Genomic DNA, 25815 nt, shown 5'->3' with positions numbered 1-25815 from the left:
TTTATCCATGAACTTTCTGAAGTACCCTCCTACAAATGTAGCAACTTCCCTTCCTAGGTTCAAAGCATTTAACATGCTTGGTTTCATGGTCTCTCCCAGGAGAAGAATAGTGGGTATTACGTCAGTTTTCTATCAAAAGAGACCATGGTACAAAGACGTTAAGAGTTATGCTCCAAGTTCAACAAGAAAATAAATGTGAAAGGCAAGAAAGTAATTTAAATATCCTGACTCCTAATTCCATAACCCATGTACTCAGATACCGAGGTCATCTGTTAAACATTCTCAATTTTATTCCATAGCTACATGTAGAAGGTAGTCTTTTAGATTATTGTACCTAAGTTGGCCACACAAAGTTTTAGAAATACCCTTCTACATCAGAGCATGACTGCTTCCTAACTACGCTTTGGGGAACATAATCCACTAATTAGTGGAATATTAATCTGTATGTCATTTCTGCATATTCTTTTAATATATTCTTTATATTACTTCTAAAAATTGAAAAATTAGTCCCAAACAATCCATTTTTAAGTATTTATAGGCTATCAGATATTCTGAGACTAATTTGTTATGTATTTTTCTTTTGGTAAATCAATCAAATAATATCTATCACATACCACCATGATGGTTTAAAAAGAAGAAAAAATGCAAGCAGGAATCTATAAAATCCCATCATTACTATTAACTACCCCCATACCAGTATATCTCTCTTAGCTTCAGTGTAACTGGGGCTAATTTAGGGCTCAGGGTAACTGAAGGGAACTGGTACTCCCAGTAGAAGAAGATGGACTGAGATGAGCTAGAGACCGTTAAGTGAAGTCCAAGGGTCAATTCTCTCCTGCACTTCCCTCTATGCATATAAAGGTCTCTTCCTCCTGAAAGATGAATACGAATACTCTTGGGGAAAAATGTACAAAAATATCATCTCTTAACTTTAAAACAAAAGACTCTTTGTAAAACTCCCAAAACTGATTGATGCTGTGTAAGAGTCTGGATTCTGAGAGAAAGGGCGACAAAAGCATTTTCATTTGCAAAGGAGTTAAAAATCTGTTTTAAAGGGACTTGTTTTTATCCTGTGAGATGTTTTCTTCCAGTCACGTGAACTGAAAGGCAGAAGGGCTTTTGCCTGGGTTTGTTACTGCCTTAGGCACAGTCCTTTTTGGGTCTAAGCAGACATCAGTTACTGGCTCTAGCTAGAGATTTGCTCCATTGCTATGGGTAATACTCTGTATTTGTGCAAAATTTAAGATGATTTAAAATAAAATGCCATTTCACAAAGAAATTTCCAAAACATCAAGCTAGTTTACCTAAATGGATTTTTAAAGATATTCCTTAAAGGGGAGAGAGGCTGGGGCAAAATCAACCAACCAGAGCTCAGAAAAGCATTAAAGAAAACCATCACTCACCAAAGTGAAACTTCTGGACCGAGAACTGCTACTCCGACTCTCCAAACTCCCACCTCTGCTCAGGTCACTGTGCCTGCAGCTGGGTGACATGTCCGAGTCCATCTCCGAAGAGTCTGATTTCTGGTGGTTTATAGGCATCCCCACAGAAACTTCAGTTCTGGTTTGATCACAGGAAGTGGAGCAGGAGCTAGTATCCCATTCTGAGGTAGTGGATTACTTCTAGAGAAGTCAAGCACAAAGCGACAATGGTTAGTAAGTCTACATAGTAAAATGCCTTATTCCTCAAAAACGAAAGGCTTAACATGAATTAGATTCATCTAGATTCACAGATTCAACCATTAGGATGAAAGTAATTAGGTAACCCTAAGTCAACTTGTTTGGGGATGCTGGTTTCCATCTCTCCTTTATATCATTACTCATTTGGAAGACATAATTTTTTTTTTCTTGGCAGCTGGCTGGTACAGGTATCCAAACCCGTGACCTTGTTATCAGGACTACACTCTACCAAGTAGAAAGTTGTAATTTTTAAGGAAAGATAAATGTACTAAAAATTACTTTGCTGCTGGAAATTTGATAGAATGTTTTGCCACCTTCTTTTGCACTAAAAGTCTATACTTTCATGTTCCTTCACCCTCAGGCACAGGATTTCTCTGTCTTTTCTGCCTCAGATACCACAAAATTGTGGTTCCTTTTCCAGCTCCATTATAGTTCAAAGTTAAGGTGAGGTTACAAGAGCTGATAAGTTACCAATGGAAGCCTGGCTGGTGTCTCTAAGACTGGAGACTCTTTGGAAGACTGGATGCTATTGAAACGTCTATGTAAAAAATAAAGTGCCCTAAGTTAATACTATTTTTATTCTTAGGAACAAAGACATCAAAAATGTCCCGTTAGCCCCTTAGTTTTTATACAGTCCTCTGTCCCTTTCAGCAGGAAATTCAGGCCAGACCCTGAATAGACAATGGAGTTCAACAAAACTTTCTAGAAGACCACCGAAGACTAATAGGAATAAGCCTCTGTTTATTAATATTTAATAGAGACATGACCATTTGTGGAGAAAGTCCAATCAGTATTGAACACCTTCAGGAGGGATCTGTCATTTAAAACTTCAAATGTTATTGTGAAAACCTTCTTAGAGAAATCCTGCAGACATCTCTGTAAAACATTTAAAAAGAAACTATTTCTGCACCCCATTTCTCTTCACTTTTCAGGTGAATCAGCACAGGTCAAATGGCAATTTAATAGTAAGGCTAGTAATTGTTTCTTTTGCTGTGCAGAAGCTTTTTAGTTTGATATAATCCCATTTGTTAATTTTTCCTTTGGTTGCCCATGCTTTTGGGGTTGTATTCATGAAGTCTGTGCCCAGTCCTACTTCCTGAAATGTTTCTCCTATGTTTTCTTTAAGAAGTTTTATTGTTTCAGGGTGTATATTTAATTCTTTAATCCATTTTGAGTTGATTTTAGTATATGGTGAGAGGTATGGGTCTAGTTTCATTCTCCTGCATATGGATATCCAGTTATCTCAGCACCATTTGCTGAAGAGGCAGTCTCTTCCCCAGTGTATAGGCTTGGTGCCTTTGTCAAAGATCAGATGGCTGTAGGTGTGTGGGTTGATTTCTGGATTCTCTATTCTATTCCATTGATTAGTGTGTCTGTTTTTATAACAGTACCATACTGTTTTGGTTATTATAGCTTTGTAGTATAGTTTAAAGTCAGGTAGTGTTATGCCTCCAGCTTTATTTTTTTTGCTCAGCGTTGCTTTGGCCATGTGTGGTCTTTTGTTCTTCCATATAAATGTCTGGATAGTTCTTTCCATTTCTGAGAAAAATGTCATTGGAATTTTGATGGGGATTGCACTGAATTTGTATATCACTTTGGGTAGCATGGACATTTTCACAATGTTGATTCTTCAAATCCAAGGGCATGGGATAAGAGTTAAAAGACAACCAACAGAGTGGGAGAAAATATTTGCAAAATATACATCTGACAAAGGATTAATATCCAGAATATACAAGGAACTGAAACAACTTTACAACAAAAAAACAAGTAACACAATTAAAAAATGGGTAAAAGGGCTAAACAGGCATTTTTCAAAGGAAGATATATGAATAGCCAACAGACACATGAAAAAATGCTCAACACCACTCAGCATTTAGGAAATGCAAATCAAAACCACACTGAGATACCATTTCACCCCAGTTAGGATGGCTAATATCCAAAAGACTGTGAATGATAAATGCTGGCGAGGTTGCGGAGAAAAAGCAACTCTCATACATTGTTGGTGGGACTGCAAAATAGTGCAGCCTCTATGGAAAATGGTATGGAGTTTCCTCAAACAATTGCAGGTAGATCTTCCATATTACCCAGCTATCCCACTGTTGGGAATATACCTAGAGGAATGGAAATCATCACGTTGAAGGTACATCTGTTCCCCAATGTTCATCGCAGCACTCTTTACAATAGCTAAGAGTTGGAACCAGCCCAAAAATCCATCATCAGATGAGTGGATACAGAAAATGTGGTATATCTACACAATGGAATACTACTCTGCTATAAAAAAGAACGAAATACTGCCATTTGCAACAACATGGATGGACCTAAAGAGAATTATATTAAGTGAAATGAGCCAGGCACAGAAAGAGAAATATCACATGTTCTCACTTATTTGTGGGAGCTAAAAATAAATAAATAAATACATACACAAATAAACTTGGGGGGGGGGCGGAGAAGACACAACAATTAAAATTCCTTGAAGTTGATACGACAAGTGAACAGATATGAGGTTGTTGGGAGGAAGAGGGGAGAGGGAGGTTTCGGTAATTGGCCACAATAATCAACCACATTGTATATTGACAAAAAAAAAAAAAAAAAAAAAGAGTAAGGCTAGGGAACCGAAGATTCTGTGCGTATATACTTTTTATAAGTCACCATTATTACAAATAGTAAAAAAAGACTTAAGAAAATGTTAAAAATTTTAAAATTCATTTAGTAACACGAAAGCCTAAACAATACATAGATTTTATGTAAACTTTCTAAATAACTAATAATATGCAAATTTAGAAGTTCAGATGTCTATGGTAAAACTCTCTAGTGTATTCAGTCTAATAAATTAAGTACATATCGTGAATCTAGCACGAACACGCACAGTCTGGACACACTAAGTGTGCTGATGACTGGCTGGTGACACAGCCAGGCAAAGGCAGGTGCAGGCATTACAGCTATATCCCTGGGACCCAGAAGGAGCTGGAGCCAGGGTGAGGTGGGACAGGTTATGCAGAGAAGACAGGATAATTCTTAGGTTCTTCCTGATCTGCAGATTAACTGACTTGGCTCTAATTCATCCCTGAACTAAGTGAATCACTGCTCCAAGGAAGGGAGGGTGCTGTGGGGCACTGAGTCTCCTCCCCACATCAGACGAAAGACAGGAAGTGACAGAACAATCCACCCCACACAAGGAAGGAGCCCCGTGGAGCCACCTGTCTGTGGGGCAGGGGTTGGCATTTGCTGCAGGTCTGGTTGGTGAGAGCAGCACTTGAGGCCCTCAGTGTGGTGGGAGGGTGGTAGTTTTCCACACCATTCGAGAGCGCAACTTTTCTTGTGTGACTGTAATTTTAAAAGATGTAAAACTGAAATATTTAGGCTTTTGTAAAGTATTCTCTCAAAAGAATATGAGGAAGGTAACCATAATTTTCCAGGAGTCAAGAGTTGGCGGGGGAGAAAGTGAAAACCTTGGTTCAATATCCATCACAGGCTCAAGATGTCAATCTTCTTTGACCTCCCAAGGTCTTAAGAATTAGGGGCTCCCTAGTCCTAGTTCCCTAAGAACTAACAATATAGTCCCCCCTGGGAGGTCCATGGGAGAATTCTGCAGGGGAGGGGCCAGCCCTGGAAAGGGAATAGCATTTGGTAAGGAAGCATGGCACAAGCAGCAGACAGGCTGATAGTGCTGACCACAGCGACACGTCTATGAAGGTTACTACCACTTTAAGATATTTACTCTCCTGTCCAATAAAGGGCTCACACTCGGGTTTGCAAACAGTGCACAATATAAAAAGTAAGACTAGGGTCAGATTAACATAGCCCCATGGATGAAGAAACTGACTTCTATTGCTGGTAGAACAAGCCTCAATAAGAAATCATGACAAGGCTAATACTACAGGAGCAGAAATAGGAGCCATGTGTGCTCATTTTCTGCTTATTCTTTCATACTTTCTGTGTTTATTTCTCAGTATTTAAGAGTAACACCCTTTTTTTGATAAAGTCTAGTTTATCAGTTGAGCAGGGAGAATAACAACAAGGTCACAACTGGTCAAGTCTGAGTAAATTGGTGTCTCCCCAGCATGGTTAGGCTAGAGGACAGCAGCCATCGACTGAAGGTCCTGGGAGATCTGGTGGGTGGTGGTCGTGGGGCAAGTGAACCACCTGAAGTGAGTGTACTGGAGCCAAGAGAGAAAGGCAGCTCCTTTTCTTCCTCTTTCCCTGTACATTGGAGAAAAACCTAGAATGACTGGATGCACAAAGACCTAGAATGCAAAAAGCCCTCCTTTCACCATCAGCCCACCCCATCTCAGTACCAAATAGCCACAGTCAGGTAGAGAGCAGCCCAAGCAACTAGGTCTTCCCATCAGGCACCTGAAAAGCTCTGGTTTTCCCAAACTCCAAATCTGAATTATGCTAGTCCAACACCCATCCACAGGTACAGGGGATTGCAGGCTTGTCACACAAACGAAGCTCTGGGGACATTTTTGACTCTTCCCTCTTCCTGCCACTCACAATCAACCAGCTGCCAAGCCCTGCAGATTATTCCATGGCAATGTCAGTTGTGTCCACTTCCTTTCCGTCCCACTCCCAGCTCCGGACCACTGGAGCACATACCCACATCACTGCCACAGCAATCTACCTGCTCTCCTTGCCGTCCAGTTCTTCTCTGCACTCTGGCTGTATTCTTCTGCTGGACCAATCCTGAACACCACTGTGATGCCACCACTCTCCTAAAAACAATCAAACTGAATCCACTCCCATTAGGTTTTGGGATCAAAATTTTATCCTATCAATCAATACCTGCTTCAATCTGAACCCTATCTTCCTTCCTAGCCTAAGCATATTTGTTGATGTTTATTGTTTTCCTACTTCACACTGAGCAGATTCCAGGAAATCACTAGAGAAAGACAAATGAGTTAGTCATTGCTTCTGTAGAGGAACTCCATCTATGCATTGATTCTTAATCTAGACAACATATCAGAAACTCTTTGAGACTCAGGTCCAGAACTACTAAATATATATATGGGGGTAAAGCCTGGGTATGTGTATTTTTTAAAAGTTCCACAAGTGAATCTGCCATATAGCACCAACTCTAACAGAAGGCTAATAGGGCTGGCCAGTTAGCTCACTTGGTCAGAACATGGTGTTGTAAAACCATGGCCAAGGGTTTGAATCCCTGTACCAGCCAGCAGCCAAAAAAAAAGTTAGACTGATGTGTAACTAAGTTCAGTGCCACCACAGGGAATACGGGAGTGCCACAGAAGGAGCACCAACACTTCCTGGGAGGGTTCAGAGACTTCACAGCAAAGGTGACAACTAACTAAGCAAGCCCTGAGAGATATTTAAGATTCAAGGAGGCTGCTAGTTAAACAAACTCCAATGGGCATTTCAAACAGGGGAAGAAGAATATGCAAAGACAGGGATATGCACAGCGTGTTTGAAAAATGGTGAGTGATTATCAGAAAGCACTGAATGAAGCTGCAGCACAAGGTACAAAATGAGTTGGAAAAGGGAAGAGAGAGGTGCTAACAGAGGGATGTGGTAAGCTGGACCAGAGCACAAAAGAGGCTGTAGATTGTGAACTTCACCCACAGCAGATGGGGAGCCGAGGAAGGTTTATACCCAGCAGAGTGACATGATCACATTTTAGACTAGAAAAATCACCCTAGCAATGGTTTGAAGGGTGGACAGAACCAGGGGAAGAACTTAAGAGCAATTAGGATAACCTAATACCACACACTGTTTAAAAGAGAATCAGGTAGCTCAATGAGTCCCAGGACATTCTGTGTGTGAAAAAAGCAAGGGAAAGAACAGAATTTAGTATACTTCTAGTTTCACATGAAAACAAATAGGAAAAAATATATGTGTATGCTTTCATGTGCAGAGAATCTCTGGAAGGATACACAAGAAAAATGATAACAATGGCTGTCTCTGGGGAGGGAGAAACGGCTGGATGGAAGACTAGGATGGACGGGAGATAAGCTTTTACTAAATGATCATTTAGATCTTTTGGATGCTGCACATACTAACTATTCAACAAATAATTTATTTAAAGGTAATAAAGGCAGTTATCAAGTTATTCCATAAGTTCACATAAAAGATGATAAAGGCTTAAAACCTGCTGTGGCTGTAAGGTAAGAATAGGAAAGACATGAGAGATTAGAGAGAAAGAATCTATGGAATTTTAGTGATGAAATTGTCAGGGGAAGAAAGCATTTCCAGAACGAAAGAAAGTTACAGGGTTGGCCGGCTAGCTCAGCTGGTTAGAGCGTGGTGCTGATAACACCGAGGTCCAGGGTTGACTCCTATACCAGCCAGCAACAAAACAAAAGAATGAAAGAGCCACTAACATATATATATAGTTGATAGCTATATATACAGTTACATATATATATATATATATATAGTTTATGAATTCAGTGGTTTTTAGTCCTTATTCGAATATATATAGTTGATGAACTCAGTTGTGTGTATATATACACACAACTATATATATGGTGTGTAGAGATATCTATATATATCTATATAAATCTCTCTCTATATATATAACCTGACCTTATAAAAGGCAGGTTAGAAATCACCCTGCAGTGGGGTAAGAAGTGAACGGCAGTCTTGAAAGTAGATAGAGAGTTGTTTTCAAATTTGGGTTGTAACAGGCAAGAGAAAGATACACACACACACACACACATACATACACACACACAAACAGAGAGAGAGAGAGAGAGAGAGAGAGAGAGAGAGAGAGAGAGAAAGGACAACAAGGCTGAAGAAAGGTGTATTGGAGTCATTTTTTCATTTTGTTTTTAAGAACAGGAGAAAGCATGGTTACCAGAGGCTGGAAGGGAAGCGGGGAAGGAGGGGAGGAGAAGAGATGGATTAACAGGTACAAAGCTACAGGTAGATAGGAAAAATAAGTTCTGGAGTTCCAGGCTGACTAGAGCTCATATTACTATATTGTATATTTCTAAACAGCTAGAAAAGACGATCTTGACTATAATCACCACAACGATAAATGTTCAGGGGATGGATATGCTATCTACCCTGAGTGAATCATCACACAGTATATGCATGTATTAAAAGAATACACTGTATCACACAAATCAAATATGCACAGTTAAATTTTTTTAAAAAAAGAAAAAAGAATAGGAGAAGCTTGAGCTTATTAATTAGCTAGGGGGAAAGAGTAAGGGCAGAGAAGGTAAAAACCCCATAGAGGGCTGGCCAATTAGCTCACTTGGTTACAGCGTGGTGCTGATAATACCAAGATCAAGGGTTCGGATCCCCTTACTGGCCAGACGCCAAACAAAACGAAACAAAACAAAAAAACCCATAGAGAAAACTTTCATTTATGGCAGTACGGTGGGACAGATAGCCTGGCTAGTCCGTCTGCTGAAACTTTATTAAGTGCCAGATAAAATACAAAACATCCTTGACTCCTCCCTCTTTCAGGGACTGGCAGAAGCAAACTCTATCATCATAAAAAATAACCCAGGTAATTTGGAAAAGGATCCAACAGAACTTTTTAAAAGGAAAAATTTAATAACAATTTAAAAATTCAATGGATGGGGTAAACACAAGAGAAAATTTAGCTGAGGAGAGAATGAAAGAAGGAAAACAGATCTGAAAAAAATCGATTATTTGTCCAGAATGCAGCACAGAGAGATATGAAAAACTGTGAAAGGTTAAGAGACACAGCACAGAGGGAAAAGTTTAATGTTTGACTGGAATTCCCAAGGAGAGGGGAGATGACGAGGCAGTAGTAATGAATGTTTAAAGAGATAATGGCTGATGGTTTGTCAGAATCAGTGAAACATACTATATGGGACATTTTCAGTTTGACAGCTTTCCCACCCCCTACCCCAGATCCATTCCTGATCTTTCTCCCACCTTTCTCTCCTGCCTCAGGAAGCAGGAACACAACAAACAAGCACCTTTGCCTTCTGGTTGAGTTCAACCAGTGGGCAATGGGAGACCCTGGCAAGAGAGGAAGGCCTTAGCTCCCTGTCCAGTGCAAGCTCCCTGTCCCGCAGCCCCCTGCAGGTGGTTTGTCTTTCTACCCAGGAACACAGCCTCCAGCAAACACTCTCACACAGCTCCCCTCCAGGTTCTCCCAACTGCTTCCTCGCTTGCACCTTTGGGCCTGAGGTGCTAACAACTATTGAATGTCGCTCTCCCTAAATCCCACCTGTATTTCTGTAAACCATCTATTAAACTTTCCTCAATCACTCATTTTGAGTGTGCTATCCATATCCTGCTGACTGATAAAGACATCAGTTCAGATTAAGAATTCCAAAATTTCCCAAACATAATAAAAATTCAAAATGTTCAATTAGACACTTACAATGAAATTACAGAACACCAAAAACAAGAAAATTTTATGAGCAGCCACAAATCTTAAAAGCAGCTGCAAAGCATCAGTTAAAAGACTGTGGGAAACACGTACTCTGAGACACTGCTGGTGGGACTATAAACTTGTCTAACCCCTCCGGAGGGCAATTGGATAATATCTATCAAAATATATATACCTACGCATCTAGCAATTCCACTTGGGGAAAATTTATCCCACAGATAAATTGCACATGTACAAAGCGATATATGTATACAGTTACTCATTGAAGGATTGTTTGTAACAACGAAAAACTGAAAATAACCTAAGTGTCTATCATAAGGAACTGATTAAATAAAGTAGGGTATACCTATGCCATTATTAATCAGCTGTAAAAAGAATGAGGAAGCTCTCTATGTACTGATGAGTAAAGATGCCCAAGTATATTACTAAGCAAAAAATACAAAGTCTAGGACCATACATAAAATATTACTATTTGTATAAAAAATGAGGGATTATAAAATAAGAATGTGGAGCTGGCCAATTACACTGGTTGGTTAAAAGGCGGTGTTATAACACCAAGGTCAAAGGTTTGGATCCCTGTACCGGCCAGCCACCAAAATAAATAAACAAATAAAATAAAATATAAATAACAAAATTGCCATTAAAAATAACAATGAAATAAGTAGAATGTGTACTTACTGTTATATGCATAGAAACCATGTAAAGATATACAAGTTAAGAATAACTGTTACATGTCAGGGGTGTACGTGAATAGAGGATAAGAGTTAAATGAAGAGTTTTTAGAAATAGAAATACTTTCTCTTTTTTAACCATATGAATGTACTACCTGTTTAAAAACTTACATAAGATGTTACAAAAAACACTCAAAGAAAAGACAGATCATTTTCAAAGGAGTGATAGTTATAATGACTTCTTGTAACTGTGACAATGTAAACGAAACAGTTCAATACCTTCAATGTTCTGGGAAAAGAACTATCAACCTGTGTGTACTCTAAAAATATTTTTTCAAAAACAAGAGCAGAACAGTGTGGAAAATGCAAATTTCTAGAAGTTTCTAGAAGTTCTGTTTCATCTGAAACCAAGATAGGTAGAAAATGTATGTATATAAAATTGCTAAGGGCTATCTATACCTGCTGAAAAGCTGTACCACAGATTAAAAAATATGGTAGCAGAAAACAAAAGAACACACGAAAAGATATTATAGATTTTCATGTTCATATGAAGGGAAAATGAGGGAGTCTGCCACAAAAAGGCCTCTATTAAAAAATCATAAAGGCTATATTTCAGGAAGGAAAGATCCTAGATGGAATGTGTAAGAGGCAAGAAAGAATGATCAAAAAATGCAGTGAAAATGGGCCGACCCCGTGGCGCACTCGGGAGAGTGCGGCGCTGGGAGCATGGGAGTGCTCCCGCCGCGGGTTCGGATCCTATATAAGGATGGCCGGTGCACTCACTGGCTGAGTGCGGTGCGGCCGGTCACACAAAGACAAAAAAAAAAAAAAAAAAGCAGTGAAAATATGAGTAAATCTAGACCAATACTGACTACATGAAACAGGAGTTCTGTTTTCTGGAATCAAAAAGGTAGAACTAAAATACACATCAGGGGCCGGCCCGTGGCTCACTCGGGAGAGTGCGGTGCTGATAAAATACACATCAGCACTTTCATATACATTGGGAAGGAGGTGATTTGAGTTTTGGAGGAAGGTGAAAATACTAATTAACTTTTTAATGTTACGAGCATTTACGGTAAAATTTCTAGGGAAACTCCTAAAAGAATAGAAATAGAGTATTTAACATCCAAAATAGAGGTGGGAATAAATGGAATTTTTAAAAAATCATTCCAAAAGAAGGCAAGGAGAAAAGAAAAAAACCAGAATGGGACAAATACAAAGTATAAATTAGGATAAAAACAAACCAAATTCTTGTGTAATTATAAGTTTAATGGAAAGTGATCCAGTTAAAAGTCAAAAATTGTCACATTGGCTTTTTCTTAGAATGCTGCTGGATACTGTTTCCATCAGACAGGGAAGGATAAAGAATGACTGAAGTCAAAAGGATAGAATAAGATTTCCCAGCACATACTAATTAAAAAGAAAGATGGAATCATTATGGTAATATCAGACAAAAGAGATTAAGAGAAAAGTGAATTACTAGAAATAGAGTCACCTCAAAATGATAAAGGTTCAATTTGCCTTGCCATGTACTTAATAACTAGCCTCAAAGATACACAAATTAACAAATCCACTATATAGGGGAGATTTTGGCATACATCTCTTGGCAACTGATAGATCAAGCAGAGAATACAGAAGACTCGAACTATTAAAAGTTTGATTTAATTAACATTTGCAACACACTATATGCAACAACTTATCAGTATACATTCTTGCAAGCTCAAATAGAATACTTATGAACACAGATGACATTTGGGGCCATAAAGTAAGTCTCAGCAAATTTCAAAAGACTGGTATCAAAAAATACATTCTTTTACTAAAATGCAATTAAATTATAAATCAATGGCCTAAAGACAACTAGAAGAACCCATGTGTGTAGTCATTAGGAATTTATACTTCTAAGTAACTCTCAGAAAAAATACTGGAAATCAGAAAATATTTAGAACTAAATGATGATAAAAATGCTACATATCAAAACCTGTGGGATGCAGCTAAAACATCACTTTTAAATGCCTGTGATATTAGAAAAGAAGGCTGAAATTTAATGAACCAAGCATTTAACTTAAGTTAGAAAAAAACAGAATAAACACAAAATAGACAAGAAAACAATATGAAATTAAATAAATAGAAAAACATACAAAATAGAAAAACAAACACTAGAACAACAAAACCAAAAGTTAATGTTTTGAGAACACTAATAAAATTGACAAACTTTTGGCAGAACTAGCCAAGAAAAATAGACAAATGATATCAGAATGAAAGTGAGGACATAACTATAGGTGCCAGTGGTACTGAAAGAGGATATTATGAACAATTTTATGCCAGCAAAGTTGAAAACATAGATTAGATGGACAGATTCCTAGAAGAATATCTCATGAAAGCTTATTCAAAAAGAAAAAGAAAAAATGTGAACAGTCATATAACCCTTAAAGAAAATTAATCAGTAGATAAAAATCTTCCAATAATGAAAACAGTAGATCCAAAAAGTTCTGCTGGAGAGATCTACCAAACATTCAAGGAACAAATAACTCCAAGTGTAGACAAACTTTTCCAGAGGAGAGAAAAAGAAACACCACCTGTCCATCTCATTTTGAGGCTATAAAAACCACTGATACCAAAATACAGAGAATGTATGAGGAAGGAAAAATTATAAGCCAATTTCACTTAAGAACACAGATGTAAAAAGTCCTAAACAAAATTATTAGTAAACTGGGTCTAGAAAACAAATAATGACCAAGACGAGTTAATCCCAAGAATGTAAGGTTGGCATAACAGTAATTTTCCAATGTAATGTACCACATTAATAGATTAAAGAAGAAAAGCCATACAATCATCTCAATAGATGACAAACAAGCATTTGATAAATTTATTATGAAATTTTTTTTAAAACTTCACAATTTGAGAAGTTTTTAAACCCAATAAAAGACATGTATTTAAAAAATAACAGCAAACATAATAATTGATGGAAAAACATTGAAACCATTCCCATTATCATGACTCCTATTCTACATTGTATTTTAAGTTCTAACACACACATGAAGCAAGAAAAAAAAAAGTATAAGGATTGGAAAGGAGGAAACAAAAATGTCATTATTCACAGATAATTACTGTCTTTTTAGAAAACTCTTAAGAATCTCATAAATTATTAGAATAAACAAGAATTCAACAAAGTTGCTGATACAAATCAATATAAAAATCAATTTTTGTATAAGAGGGTACTTCAAAAGGTTCATGGAAAGATCTGTATTATCTTTCAATTATTTTTTTCCACGAACCTTTTAAAGTATCCTTCTACTAGCCACAAGCAAGAACTACAAAAGATATAATTAAAAATAGCATAAAATATATATGTACATATATATGACTCAGAAATAGATTTAACAAAAGATGTGCAAATTTTTATGGAAAAAAGTGAAATGTTATTGAAAGCCAATAAAGAACTAAATAAAGAGATAAAGTTATTATAAAGAATTATTATAAAGCAATATTAAGACACAAGATACTGGTACTAGAATAGGCAAAAAGACCAATGAAACAGGCTAGAAAGCCCATAAATTGTTTAATTGCAAATATTTTTTTGTTAATTTGTAATTTTACCTGAAGATTTTTTTTTTATTTTTATGAGTTGAATTTATCAGTCTTTTTGTTTATGGCTCATGGGTTTTGCAAACTTAGAAAGGAGGCCTTTCCTATCTAAGAACCTTCCATATTTTCAACTATCGTTTTTATAGTTTCACTTTTCATATTTAAATATCTGATCCAACTTGAATTTATGTTAGCGTAATGTATGAAGTAGAGACCCACACCCCCAAGCCAAGAAGGCTACCCAATTGCTCCAATGCCTAGTATTGGAAAAATCCTTTTTTCCACTGTTTTGAAATACTAGTGTTATTTTATACTAAATGTTTACTTGTCTTTGATTCTCTTTTTGAATTTTCTATTTTGGCACATTATATTTACTATGAATTGATAGCTAGAATATATAAAAAAAAAAACTCTTGTAAATCAGCAAGAAAAATGGGGGAAAAGACAGGATACATCAGAAAAAATAAAAAGCAAGAAATATGATTAGATGATTCACAAAAGAGGAAACTAGGTGACAGAAGCATATGGCAGATGTTCAACTTCACCAGTAAATTAAAAAAGTACAAGCTAAAACTGCCATAAGATGTTATTTTATACCTACTGGGTTGAAAAAAATTAGATAATTAAAAAATAACAAGTGTCAGCAAGAATGTAGGGAAACAGGAGCGTTAAACTAATGCACTTACAGACACAGACGCATATGGCTGATCTAATAGAGAAGTGAGAGTAGTTGCTGTCCTACAGCGCATCTTCTTCCAAGTATTTCTACTCTCAAAAACTTTGTTAAAAATAAAACAAATATGCAGTACAACATTCACCAGTAAACTGCCAAGTGGTTAAATAACCTTTCTAATTGGCTGGTTAGCTCAGTTGGTTAGAGAGAGCATGGTGTTACAATACTAAGGTCAAGGTTAGGATCCCAGTACCAGCCAGCTGCCACCCCCCCCCCCAAATAATAATAACAACCTTTCTAAAATCCTAGATAACTACCACAAGCTGTCAAGTTGGCAGAGTTTTTATTTTCCTAATCTATACTGCCAAGGAACCTATCTGTAAGAACATAGGCTTTAAAGTGTCTTTCTAGAATCTGGCCTGACCTTATCTCTTCAACCTTACCTTCCACAATGTGAACCATTTCAGCCAGTCCAGGTCTCCTTATGGTGCTGTTCAACTGTGAACCCTTGCCCAGGTCTCCTTAAGGTGCTGCTCAACTGTGAGCCTTTTTTGCCCACCCTCCACCCCCTCATTGCTCTCCTCCCAGTCTTCCAAGCCTAGCTCAAAAACTACCAAACCTCGTCAAACGTTTGTGATTCTACCCATCACTGACCTCTCCACCCGGCTCCTTCTCTACATCTGTTCATAGCCCATTACTTGTTAACTATGTAATGCCATCTTTGTCACTCTGATACAAGTAATTACATCAGGTTTCTGTATGTAATTCTTTTCTCCCTCAGTTAAATTTTAAACTCCTTGTAGGCAGAGCTCTTTTTTTTTTTTTTTTTTAAATATAGCCACAGCACTTTGAATATTTGTCACAAGATATAAACTTAATCAGTATTCATTACTTAACCAAAACTCCTATCTTAAAACTCTAAAACCATCTCATTTATTAAAAAAAAATTTACAGCACCCTAAAAACAGAACTTTCATTGAAAAGAAAAGCTTAAACACTTAGGAGTAGTTTCAAATAACATTGCTGTGGTAAACATCCTTTGTTTCTCTATCACACTTACAGGTCAAATCTTTCAAATTAGGAGAAATTAATCTCATTTAATTTGTGAATTTCAATTAAGGGCAAATGCAGAGCATGAGATGAGTGACTTTAAACACAGCAATAGAGGAGATGCTTAACACAGTTTCACAAATAATGATATATTAAAAGGTCGGCACCAATAAATACATTAAACACACTGAACTAATAATGCTTCCCAACATTAACATGTAAGAAATGCCAATATGAATGTGTATAACTATAGGTGTAATCCATGACCAAAATTAACCTCAAAAATGGGCCTCCACACAAATAAACAGGTTGAAGTAAAATAAATATGTTGTAACTACTCTTTAACTTGAACTGTTCTCAATTAAATAAACCTGAAAAACAAAACAAAAAAACCTTGGAAAGAAAAGAATGCTTTCAAAAATATTCATTAAGCAAACTAGGACGGTTATCCTAGCATAGAAGAGCAAAGAAAAATCCCCTTCAGGTAAAAGGGAGTGCTCACAGTGGAGTTAGTTTTGTTCTGGAGTCTTAAAATGTTGATGTGGTCAATAGTTTAGCATTATTTTTGCATAATTTTGCTTTTTCTTTGAATTGGGTTACTTCTGAAATGTAAATGTCTTATGTAAGAATTTAGGACTTTAAATTCTAACTGGCACCCAAGGGTATTAAATACAATTAAAAAAAATTTTTTTAGAGGCTAGTAATTTTACTTCTCCGGAAGAATGACCATGCTTTCATCTAGTTTTTTTTTTTTTCTTTGAAAAGCTCTTTCTGAACAATGTAGAAAAACAAGGTTGATTTCAAACTGTATTGTGAATAGTTTCAACTATTAGTAGGAGGCAATGATTTACTTAGGGCCATATACCACATGAAAGTAATTGATTCGCCTACACTTAAGCAAACAAGTTCACCAGGAAGCCAGGTAGGTAGTCTGGGTTAACAGGCCCTGAGGGAAGAAGTCTCCTACTACAGTTACCATCACCTAATAAGATAGGAAAATCAGATTTTCCTAAAGTAAAATCTCACCTGAAAAAAACCTTGAACTAGATGTGTGATTAGTTCCTAGTAACAAAAAATAATGAACCACAAGGAAGCAAACAGAAAAGTATTAACAAGAGCAAAATCTAGTTGGGAAACAGTTCTATCTGATGAAATGTTTGCAAAGATAGCCAATGAAAACCTTTACTCTTAGCTCAGTTTTTAAAAATAGATATTCAATGTGCTTATTATATTTTGGATTCTTAAGCAAAATTTTTAAAATAGAAGAAAATCCCAGTTGAAGTTATTCTTCTTTTGCAAAACAAATTTGTATGCTTTCTCTTCATTCGACTATTACTGAGCACCCACTGCGTGCTACACTGGTGAGATAAAATGTAGTACTTCTTACTTGGAAGTAATAATTTTACCCTATTGTTTTACAGTGCTTTTTTTTCCTGAGAAGCTTGAAATTCTTAGCTGAATTTTTCATTCATCCTCATAACGAAAATAAAGCAAGTTCATTTAGCACTGGTATTTATAACACCTGGCAGACTGGAAGCAGCAAATCTGATTTACATACCTTATCTAAAGTTGAACAGATTTAAATCCAAACCTGCTGGGTCAGTCCACTGCATCAAACTTTTAGCCTTGTCTTCCAAAATCTCCTTGGCTAGTCCGACTTAGGGAAGGGGAGTAAGAACATTTCACATCCTTTCTCTTCCAAAGACTCTTTTCCTACCCTCCTGGGAACCCAGTAACAAATTCCTCAAATCACACACTTCAAATCCAGGCACAAATGCGTATCCCAATTTTAATAGAGGGGAAAGAAACAAGGAGTTTTCAGCACTTTCTCAAAAAATGGGGACAACCAAATGTTTGTTGAAAAAACTGGATGACTTACAGTTAAGATGTCACTATTTTAAGAAGTTCAAGGATTGTTTATCAACCTCTCTGGGAGAAAATTGTGCACCTTTAAGTAGCTAAAGAATAGTGTTTGATAATTACTCAAGTATTGAAAAAGGTCTGTTGTCTGCTGAGCAGTCAGTCTTGTAAACCACATCACCTTGGAAAACAAAAATAAAACTAGCATTCTAATGGCATGAGAATTAGCTGAAAACATAATATTTCAATACAACATTTTTCCGTGGATTTTCAAGTTCACTGACTAAATTCTTACGATGGTTGAAAAGGGAAGGGTCTAACAACAGGCCCCATGATCATCAGGTTTAATCATATGAAGCTGTCATATGTGTAGGTCAAACATAGTTGAATATCAATAATTTTATATGGTTAACCGAAAATTTTTAGAATTGAATTGATAATTAACACTGTAAAAATGTGAAATGTTTCTTGAAATAAAATTTTGGTTTAAGTGTGGCTTTATTATATGTTGATACTAAAATGTTTTTCCTCTAAAATCAAAATAGGAGTAACAAGGAAAAAAAAAGAACACAGCATATTCACCTCACAAACATTTTAAAGACATCTGATTTATAAAGTGAAGTTGCTTGCATTAGCAGGAGTTCAATCAACAAACTGATTGGTTATCTAGTGTATATGGAGGACAATTCATCTTTAGCACACGAGGAAACTGCGGTACAAAGACTGTAAGTCAATGTGGCAAGTCCGACAGAGCAAGTTCTAGATCTCTACTCTAGTGTAATACTTTATAAAATTTTTTCTGTACCAAGAATCATAACTGACATTTGACATTTTCAGGTGTCTTCCCCTTGTCCATGCCTTTATCTTTATATCTTTATCTTTCCACCCTCCTTTTCTCAGTCCTGAACATCCTGTTCAAGTTATTCCTTCAGAGTACAAATGTCTACTCCACAGTATAGCCAGAAGCCAAGAGCTGCTATCATAAACCTACTCAGAAACCTTCAAGGGTTCATGCCCCCAAATGAAAGGCTAAACAACTTCATCATGATCATCAAAGCCACAATTCTACCATTTTAGCCTAATTTTCCACTCTTCTCCCCTTGTTGGCCCAGCTCAAATCTTACATTCTCCAGTAGGTATTCTTACAACACTGATAGAAAGAATAGCTCTGTCCTTTGTTCCCCAAAGACTCGTGGGTCTCTTTGCTATCAATTCATATTTGACATTTATCTTAACTCCTTTACTAGATCACAAGTTTCTCGAGGGCAGGGACCCCGCCTTACTCACCTCCATATTCCCAACTGTGCCTAGCATGATAGAAATTTAAATGTTCACTAAAACTCATTAAACCCTCTGAATTGTTCTAGGAAATATCAAGTGCACCATTTGGGGGAGGCAGCATTAACCAAACTCATCTGTTTATAGTCTAGTATAAAACAGTACATACATTTTTTTTCTCACAAGATAATTCCTTTAAATAATTTGTGCAAAATAAACTATTTTAAATATCCTCAGAATTAGGTTTGTAAAGGAAAGCTGTGGTAAATCAATAATTTAGAATCTCTGTTTAAGTTCTAAGAAGGGCCTGAGAAGTCATTCAGTGCCCCCAAATTTTACAGACCAGGAAACCAAGTTCCAGAAGGCCAAAGTGATGAATCCTAAGGTCACACAGTTATCTGGTGATGGAACCTAGGCGACTGACCTCACCTCTGGTGTCGTACTCTTCTGTCCTTTTTCCCTACATACCCTTAGCTTGTTAATTTTAAAAAATAAAATGTAATCTGTGCACATCAAAAAGGAAAGTATATGAGGGCAGATATATCTGGATGCCCAATGACTAGCTCAAGGCTCAGCACCTTGTAGGTGGCCAAACTCTATAAATATTGTTGAATTAACTGATGAACCCCTGCCCCCAGCCTCTAGCTCAATAACTAAATAGGCATAATGTTAAATATTTCAAAACACTAGTCAGACAACTGGCTTCCCAGGAGAAGAAGAGACTTGAAAGAGAAACCAGGAAAAAAAATAACATACAAACCAAACCCTATAAAAATAACTACCCTATTTTTATAGTGCTTTGCTTCCTCACATGCAAGATTTTGGTGATATAAAAGCTAATAGAAAAGACATAAAAGTCCTTAATAGACATTTCTGTGAAGATATACAAGTGGTCAAGGAGCACATGAAAAGATGCTTGACATCATTAGTTAGGGAAAAAAGCACATCCAAACCAAAATGAGAGACCACTTCACACCCACTAGGATGGCCATAATTTAAAAAAACAAAAAATCTCAGAAAATAACAAGTGTTGGCAAGGATGTGGAGAAATCAGAACCCTCAGACCTTGCTAGTGGGAAAGCAACATGGTACAGCTGCTGCTGTGGAAAACAACTCGGCAGTTCCTCAGCAAGTTAAACATGGAATTGCCATATGACCCAGGAATTCTACTCTTAGGTGTAGAGCCCAAGAAACTGAAAACAGGTACTCAAACAAAAACTTGCACACAATTGTTCACAGCAGTACTATTCACAATAGCCAAAAGGTGAAAACAACCTAATGTTCATCAACTGATGAGTGGATAAACAAAATGTGGTATTTCCATACAATGGAATATTATTTAACCATAAAAAGGAATGAACTGATACATGGCACAACATGGGTAAATCTTGAAAACATTATGCTAAATGAAAGAAGCCAGACACAAAAGGTCACATATCCTAAGATTCCATTTGTATGAATGCCCAGTTTAGGCAATCCATAGAGACAGGAAATAGATTAGTGGTTGCCAGGGGCTGAGGCAGTGGGGGAATGAGGAGTGACTGCTTAATGGATACAGGTTTCTTTTTGGAGTTCTGAAACTTTTAGATAGTGGTGAGTGTTGTGTTACACTGTGAATGTACTTAATGCCACTATTTGTGTACTTTAAAATAGTAAATTGCATGTTACATGTATTTTACTATGATTAAAAAAAATAAAGAGATTCAAGTCTTCAGAGTGCAAGAGTACTTGGAAATATCCAGTCTGAAGATGTAAAGAGCTATCACATCCCTTTCCCATAAGGCAGAATATTCTGCCCCACACATTCCTTTACCACCAATTCTGACTGCACAGACTAAACCTGCACCACCTTTCTTAGGTTTCAAGATTAATGCTGCAAATCTAGAAGGGGGACAACAGCATTATCGAGAGGCGCAGCTTCATTGTGGTCCTCCACAGACAGAGGCTGTTATCAGTGATTCCACCCTACTGACACCACCGCTGGTGCAGAGGGCAGTGCCATTGTGAACAGGGCCCGCAAACCCACTCATAATTGAGAGGGGAATGCTGCAGTCTCTGAGGGTAGACTTGCCAAGGCCACCCACCTCAGAGCACACAGGCAGCTATGAAGTCACCACACTACTACCAGAAAGAGCAATGGAAACTGAAATGAAAGCTGCCCTTCACCGTCAGAGGAAGGAGCTCAAGTTCTGGGATGCTCCTAGGATTCCCCTGGCACCTACCGAATGGCCTCTATGCCACTGGCAGCTGTCCCACAACAATGTAGATAAGATGCACTTGGAGCTGGCCAGTTAACCAAGGTGGTTAGAGCTCGGTGTTTTAACACCAAGGTCAAGGGTTCAGATCCCCATACCGGCCAGCTGCCAAAAAAATAAAAAAGATGCACTTGAACTTTCTGTTCCAGAGGATCCCTTGTTCTTAGCTGTGGTCCAGCCTTCACCTCTCTCCCTTAGGTTACAAGGCTCCACTCTGCCTCATGCAGTTATCTGAGATGATCTTTAGAATTAACACGGAGTGCCAACTGTGGGCTCTTGAGGTGTCTGAGAACTTTGGAACCAGGGCTGGGGTGTCTCTTCAGCTCCTGATGAAGACTTCCTTGATCTGGTTTTAATCAGTTTGGGCCATATGGCTGTTTATCTAGAAATATTTCTAAGCTCAGTGACCAGTCAGGGCTCAGCACCCTGTAGGTGGTCAGTCTATAAATACTGCTGAATGAATTAATGACTATGCCAGACTTGCCCTAAAACAGACAAATCTTCCCCTGCAACAAAGGGAGACAACCATAGTCAAATTTTCTTAAAAGCATCACTTCTCTTTCCAGCTGTCCTCTCAACCACCACTCTAATTTTGGATTTCTGACTTCTAGTAATGGAGAAAATGTGTTACTTTTAAATTATCAGCATCCAAAAATTTCAAAGAAAAGCTCATTTGAAGTGCTGTTACCAAGGAATATATCCAGTCTCTTAAAAATGGCTATTACTAGGCTGGATAAGAAAATACATAAGATTCCATACAGTCAAGTTTGGCAAGAAAGATTTTAGACAACTTCCATCCTTCCCACCCAATCCCAAGTAAATAGGGCATTTGTTTGTATTTCCACATTAGCTTCATGAACGAAAATACCTCCTCCACCTAGAAAAACAATCTGTAACATTCAGACATGGAACTTTGAGAGCAAACTTTTTAGTGCATGCTAAAGCACTAAGAATATAGTACTTTAAAAGTAGAAAAGTATTTTAAATAAAGATTTCTCCTGTGAGCATTCCCCTCAAGTTTACACTTATACCAGGTTTGTTTCTATACCTTTCAGAAATACAGATGAAAAGCAAAACCAAAAAACTGTTCTCCACTAAAACTGGAGCCAGAAGAAACCCTCTTCCTACAGTCTACAGCAACAGACCTGAACGTTTTACTGTTTAAAGAGGGGAAAAAGAGGCACAAAATCATTTTTCTTTACCCACTTTAAGTTTTCTGCTCTGCAACAACTAGGTTTGGGCAAACAGTTAAAAGTTTTGAGGTTAGTTCCTGCGGTTAAGAAGGAAAAAAAAAAAAAAAAGCTAGATGTTTAAATTTAGACTCCGTAAAACAATACTGGGAAACTTTCAAAGCCTTGGAGAAATACTGGAGTTTATTTTATTGCCTTTTGTTCAGTTTTCATCACATTAGCCACATTTTCTTCTCTTTTTTTAATCCCTCTCGCCCCGGTTCACTGGGCAGATCCTACACATTCCCGCGTGATTCGGTTACCTATTAGGGGCCGGGGGGGGGGGGGGGGGGGGGGGGGACGAACACCTCAGTTTGGCAGGTGGCTCTGGCCAGCTCCGGCCTCTGTCAGACCCGCACCCTCCTGTCCGCAGCGCCAGGGACGCAGGTCCCGGGAAGGGAGGCGGGGACAGGGGACGGGGGTAAAGGACAGCGTCCAAAGATAGCACATGTGCCACCAACCACTGTGCCCCCCGCCCCACAGGGAACCCCCGGAGTCGGGAAACAACGAGCTTCTCACCGACGACCCCGACCCCCGAAATCCCGAAGGAGACGTCTCGATGTGAAAGGCCACGGGTGGCCGCACTCGACGACCACGGTTTCCTGAGGTGCGGCGACGGGGGCTTTCCTGAGGAGACGGCGTGAGGAGAGGGAGAACCGGCCCGCGGGGGACAGACCGCCACCGCTGCGTCCCTCCACTGAGACCCACCCGCGCCCCCGCTGTCGCCGCACTCCAGGCGGGGACGCCGCCGCCAGGACGCCCTCCCGTCGCCCTCAGCCTGGCCGGGGTCCGAAGGGCCGCACTCACCTAGTGGGAGCCCCCTCCCTGGGACGGCAGGTGCCCACGCGAACCGCGACCCGGAGCCCTCGAGCCGCTTGCACGCCAGTCACCCGCGCGCGCCTCGCCGGACGTCCAGCGCCCGCCGGCCCATGCGCGCTCCACCGCCCCACCGCGCGCCCGCCCGCCCATGCGCGCTCCACCAACCCCGCCGCGCGCCCGCCGTCCCGCCCATGCGCGCTCCACCGCCCCACCGCGCGCCCGCCCTCCCATGCGCACTCCACCAACCCTGCCGCGCGCCCGCCCCTTGGGACACCCCCCCCAGACACCCACTGCGCGCGCTCGCATCATTTAAAGGGACATGTCCCCGCGCCCTAGTTACCCCCTCGGCCGCCTCTCAGGGGTGTATGATCTAGGTGCGACGTTCAAATTTGGGGCACGATTGGCGTGAAACCCCCCAGCCCCCATCTCTGAGTTGCCCACGCGGAGAAAAGCAAACGGGGTTTGCGTTTGAAGCTCTGAATGAGACGGGCCTTTTTAAAATTTCCTTTAAACTATCGTCTGATTTGAGAGGTTATTTTATACTTAATAACAATAACTGCCATTTATTGAATATTAATACCTTCGGACAAGGCATTTAACATACATACAATAGTTCATTTAATCCTTAAAACAATCCTCTGGTTTCTTATACCCGTTTTATGGCGGAGGAAAACTGAGGCTCAGAAAGCTGAACAAACTCATCCAAGAGTTTTCGACCCCATTGCTTGTTGCTATTTCTTTTTCACTCCATCACTGTGGAAATACTCCTGCCTACTAAGGTTAATAGCTAGTTGTGGAAGGCTTTGTAGGTTGGTAGAAATTAATGTTACCGGTGTTTCCATAAAGTGGAACAACTTGGTAGAGAGGGAGAAAGCAAGAGTTACGTATTTTATTAGTTATAGGGTTTGTTGTACTGTATGCTCAAATGGCAAACATTATAGCAACCCATATTTCAAAAACGTTTATGTTTACTCCCATTTTACAGAAAACTAAGGGAGGAAGTGATTGGTTGCACAGAATGACTGAGTCACAGGAACCACTGAGGGCTGAGCTCCAATTCCTTAGTCCTTAGATCATTTCTTTGCCCTCCCCAGGAAGAGATATCTGATTAAAGGGAAGAAAACTTTTTCTCTAATAACACATTGGCCTCACCTAACTCCCTGCATCTTTAATTAATGTTTACAAAGCACTTTAATCTACCCAACATGCTAGTTAATTAGGCAAGTATTATTATCCCCCTCTTTCTGAACCAAATCCAGGAAACAATCAATTCTGAGTCCTTAATCCTTGGTGAATAATAGACCTAAACTTTCTGGTTACGTTCTTTTTTTGTTTGTTTGTTTCAAATTTTTGTCCCCTATTGTGTTGTATGAATGCACTTACCATGAAGTGACTTGATATTAAATAATATTAAACACCTACAGGTGAGAGGTCATACAGGTAATCTCTGTCTTTAAGGAATTCAGATCAAGAAAAAAATACATTTTTATAGTGCTTCCCAGAATTTTTTTCTTTTTATTACTGTTCTTTTTGCTTTTATGACTTTATGGTGCATTCTTTCTTATAGGTGAGGAAGAAACTGAAGGATAATGGGATTAGGAAGGAAGGGGAAAAGAAAAAGGAAAAAAAAAAAAAAGGAGGAGGGGAGGGGAATGAACAGGTAAGAAATGAGACTGAGAAGATTTCAACCAAGAGGCGGTAAGAGAAATGAGGCCAGCTCCTACTACATGTACCAAATCTTTGTGGGAATTGCAATCAGGTGGCCCTTCGTGTGGGTGGTACAGACCTGGCCTGGGACACAGCTTAACTACTAAGCACAGGCTGGCTTTCAGTCCTCGGTGCACTGCTTGTCTGGGCACCTTTGTGCCAAGAGATCACACACAAAGGGACTAAAAGGTGAGAAAAGACACAAAATGAGGGAAGAAAAAAAGAAATGTTTTAGAGGGGGAATTTAAACACAGTTATTCATGAAAGTACTTAGGTAAAAGTCCAGGGAGAAAAAAAGGAAAAAAAAAAAAAACATCTGGAGGGTCTTTGTATATGGTATCATTACTGCTTTAAAACCATGAAATTTACAAAATTTCACTTAAATTCACTTGACTTTTTAATGTCTTCTGAGGCTGGTCTTTTCTTAAAAAAATGTGGATAATACATGGCCCCCAAATATTAGACAATTATGAACTTTGTATAAGTTAAAATTTAAAAAGTAAGCTGAAAAATTAAGCTAAAATGTGTTTGCATTTTATAATGGAGTACATTAATTACTGTGTAAAATTGACTTGAGAAACTGTAAATATTTGCTGACCACTAGAGGGAAGCAGACAGGATAGGAGAAAGGATGGTTAGTAAGTAAATTTTGTTTTCTTTACTAAAAAATTATAGCA

At 38.6% G+C, this 25815-nt stretch overlaps 1 protein-coding gene across 1 annotated transcript in view; it reads right to left on the bottom strand.

Annotated features, from left to right (window-relative positions):
* The window catches only part of PROSER2 (proline and serine rich 2), a 44648-nt gene extending 21097 nt beyond the window's left edge, over window positions 1–23551 (bottom strand). Inside the window, exons 1-2 of the mRNA XM_063100472.1 lie at window positions 23420–23551; window positions 1404–1622 (exon numbers count right to left, since the gene is read on the bottom strand). Coding sequence (XP_062956542.1) covers window positions 1404–1541 — 138 coding nt within the window. The 5' untranslated portion in view covers window positions 1542–1622; window positions 23420–23551. The remainder of the gene's footprint in view (window positions 1–1403; window positions 1623–23419) is intronic.
* Between the last annotated feature and the right edge of the window lie 2264 nt (window positions 23552–25815).

The sequence above is a fragment of the Cynocephalus volans genome, chromosome 6, assembly GCF_027409185.1.
Source record: "Cynocephalus volans isolate mCynVol1 chromosome 6, mCynVol1.pri, whole genome shotgun sequence".
NCBI classification, from domain to species: domain Eukaryota; kingdom Metazoa; phylum Chordata; class Mammalia; order Dermoptera; family Cynocephalidae; genus Cynocephalus; species Cynocephalus volans.
The sequence above is the reverse complement of the archived record's forward strand: the minus strand, read 5'-3'. Positions and strand labels throughout refer to the sequence as shown.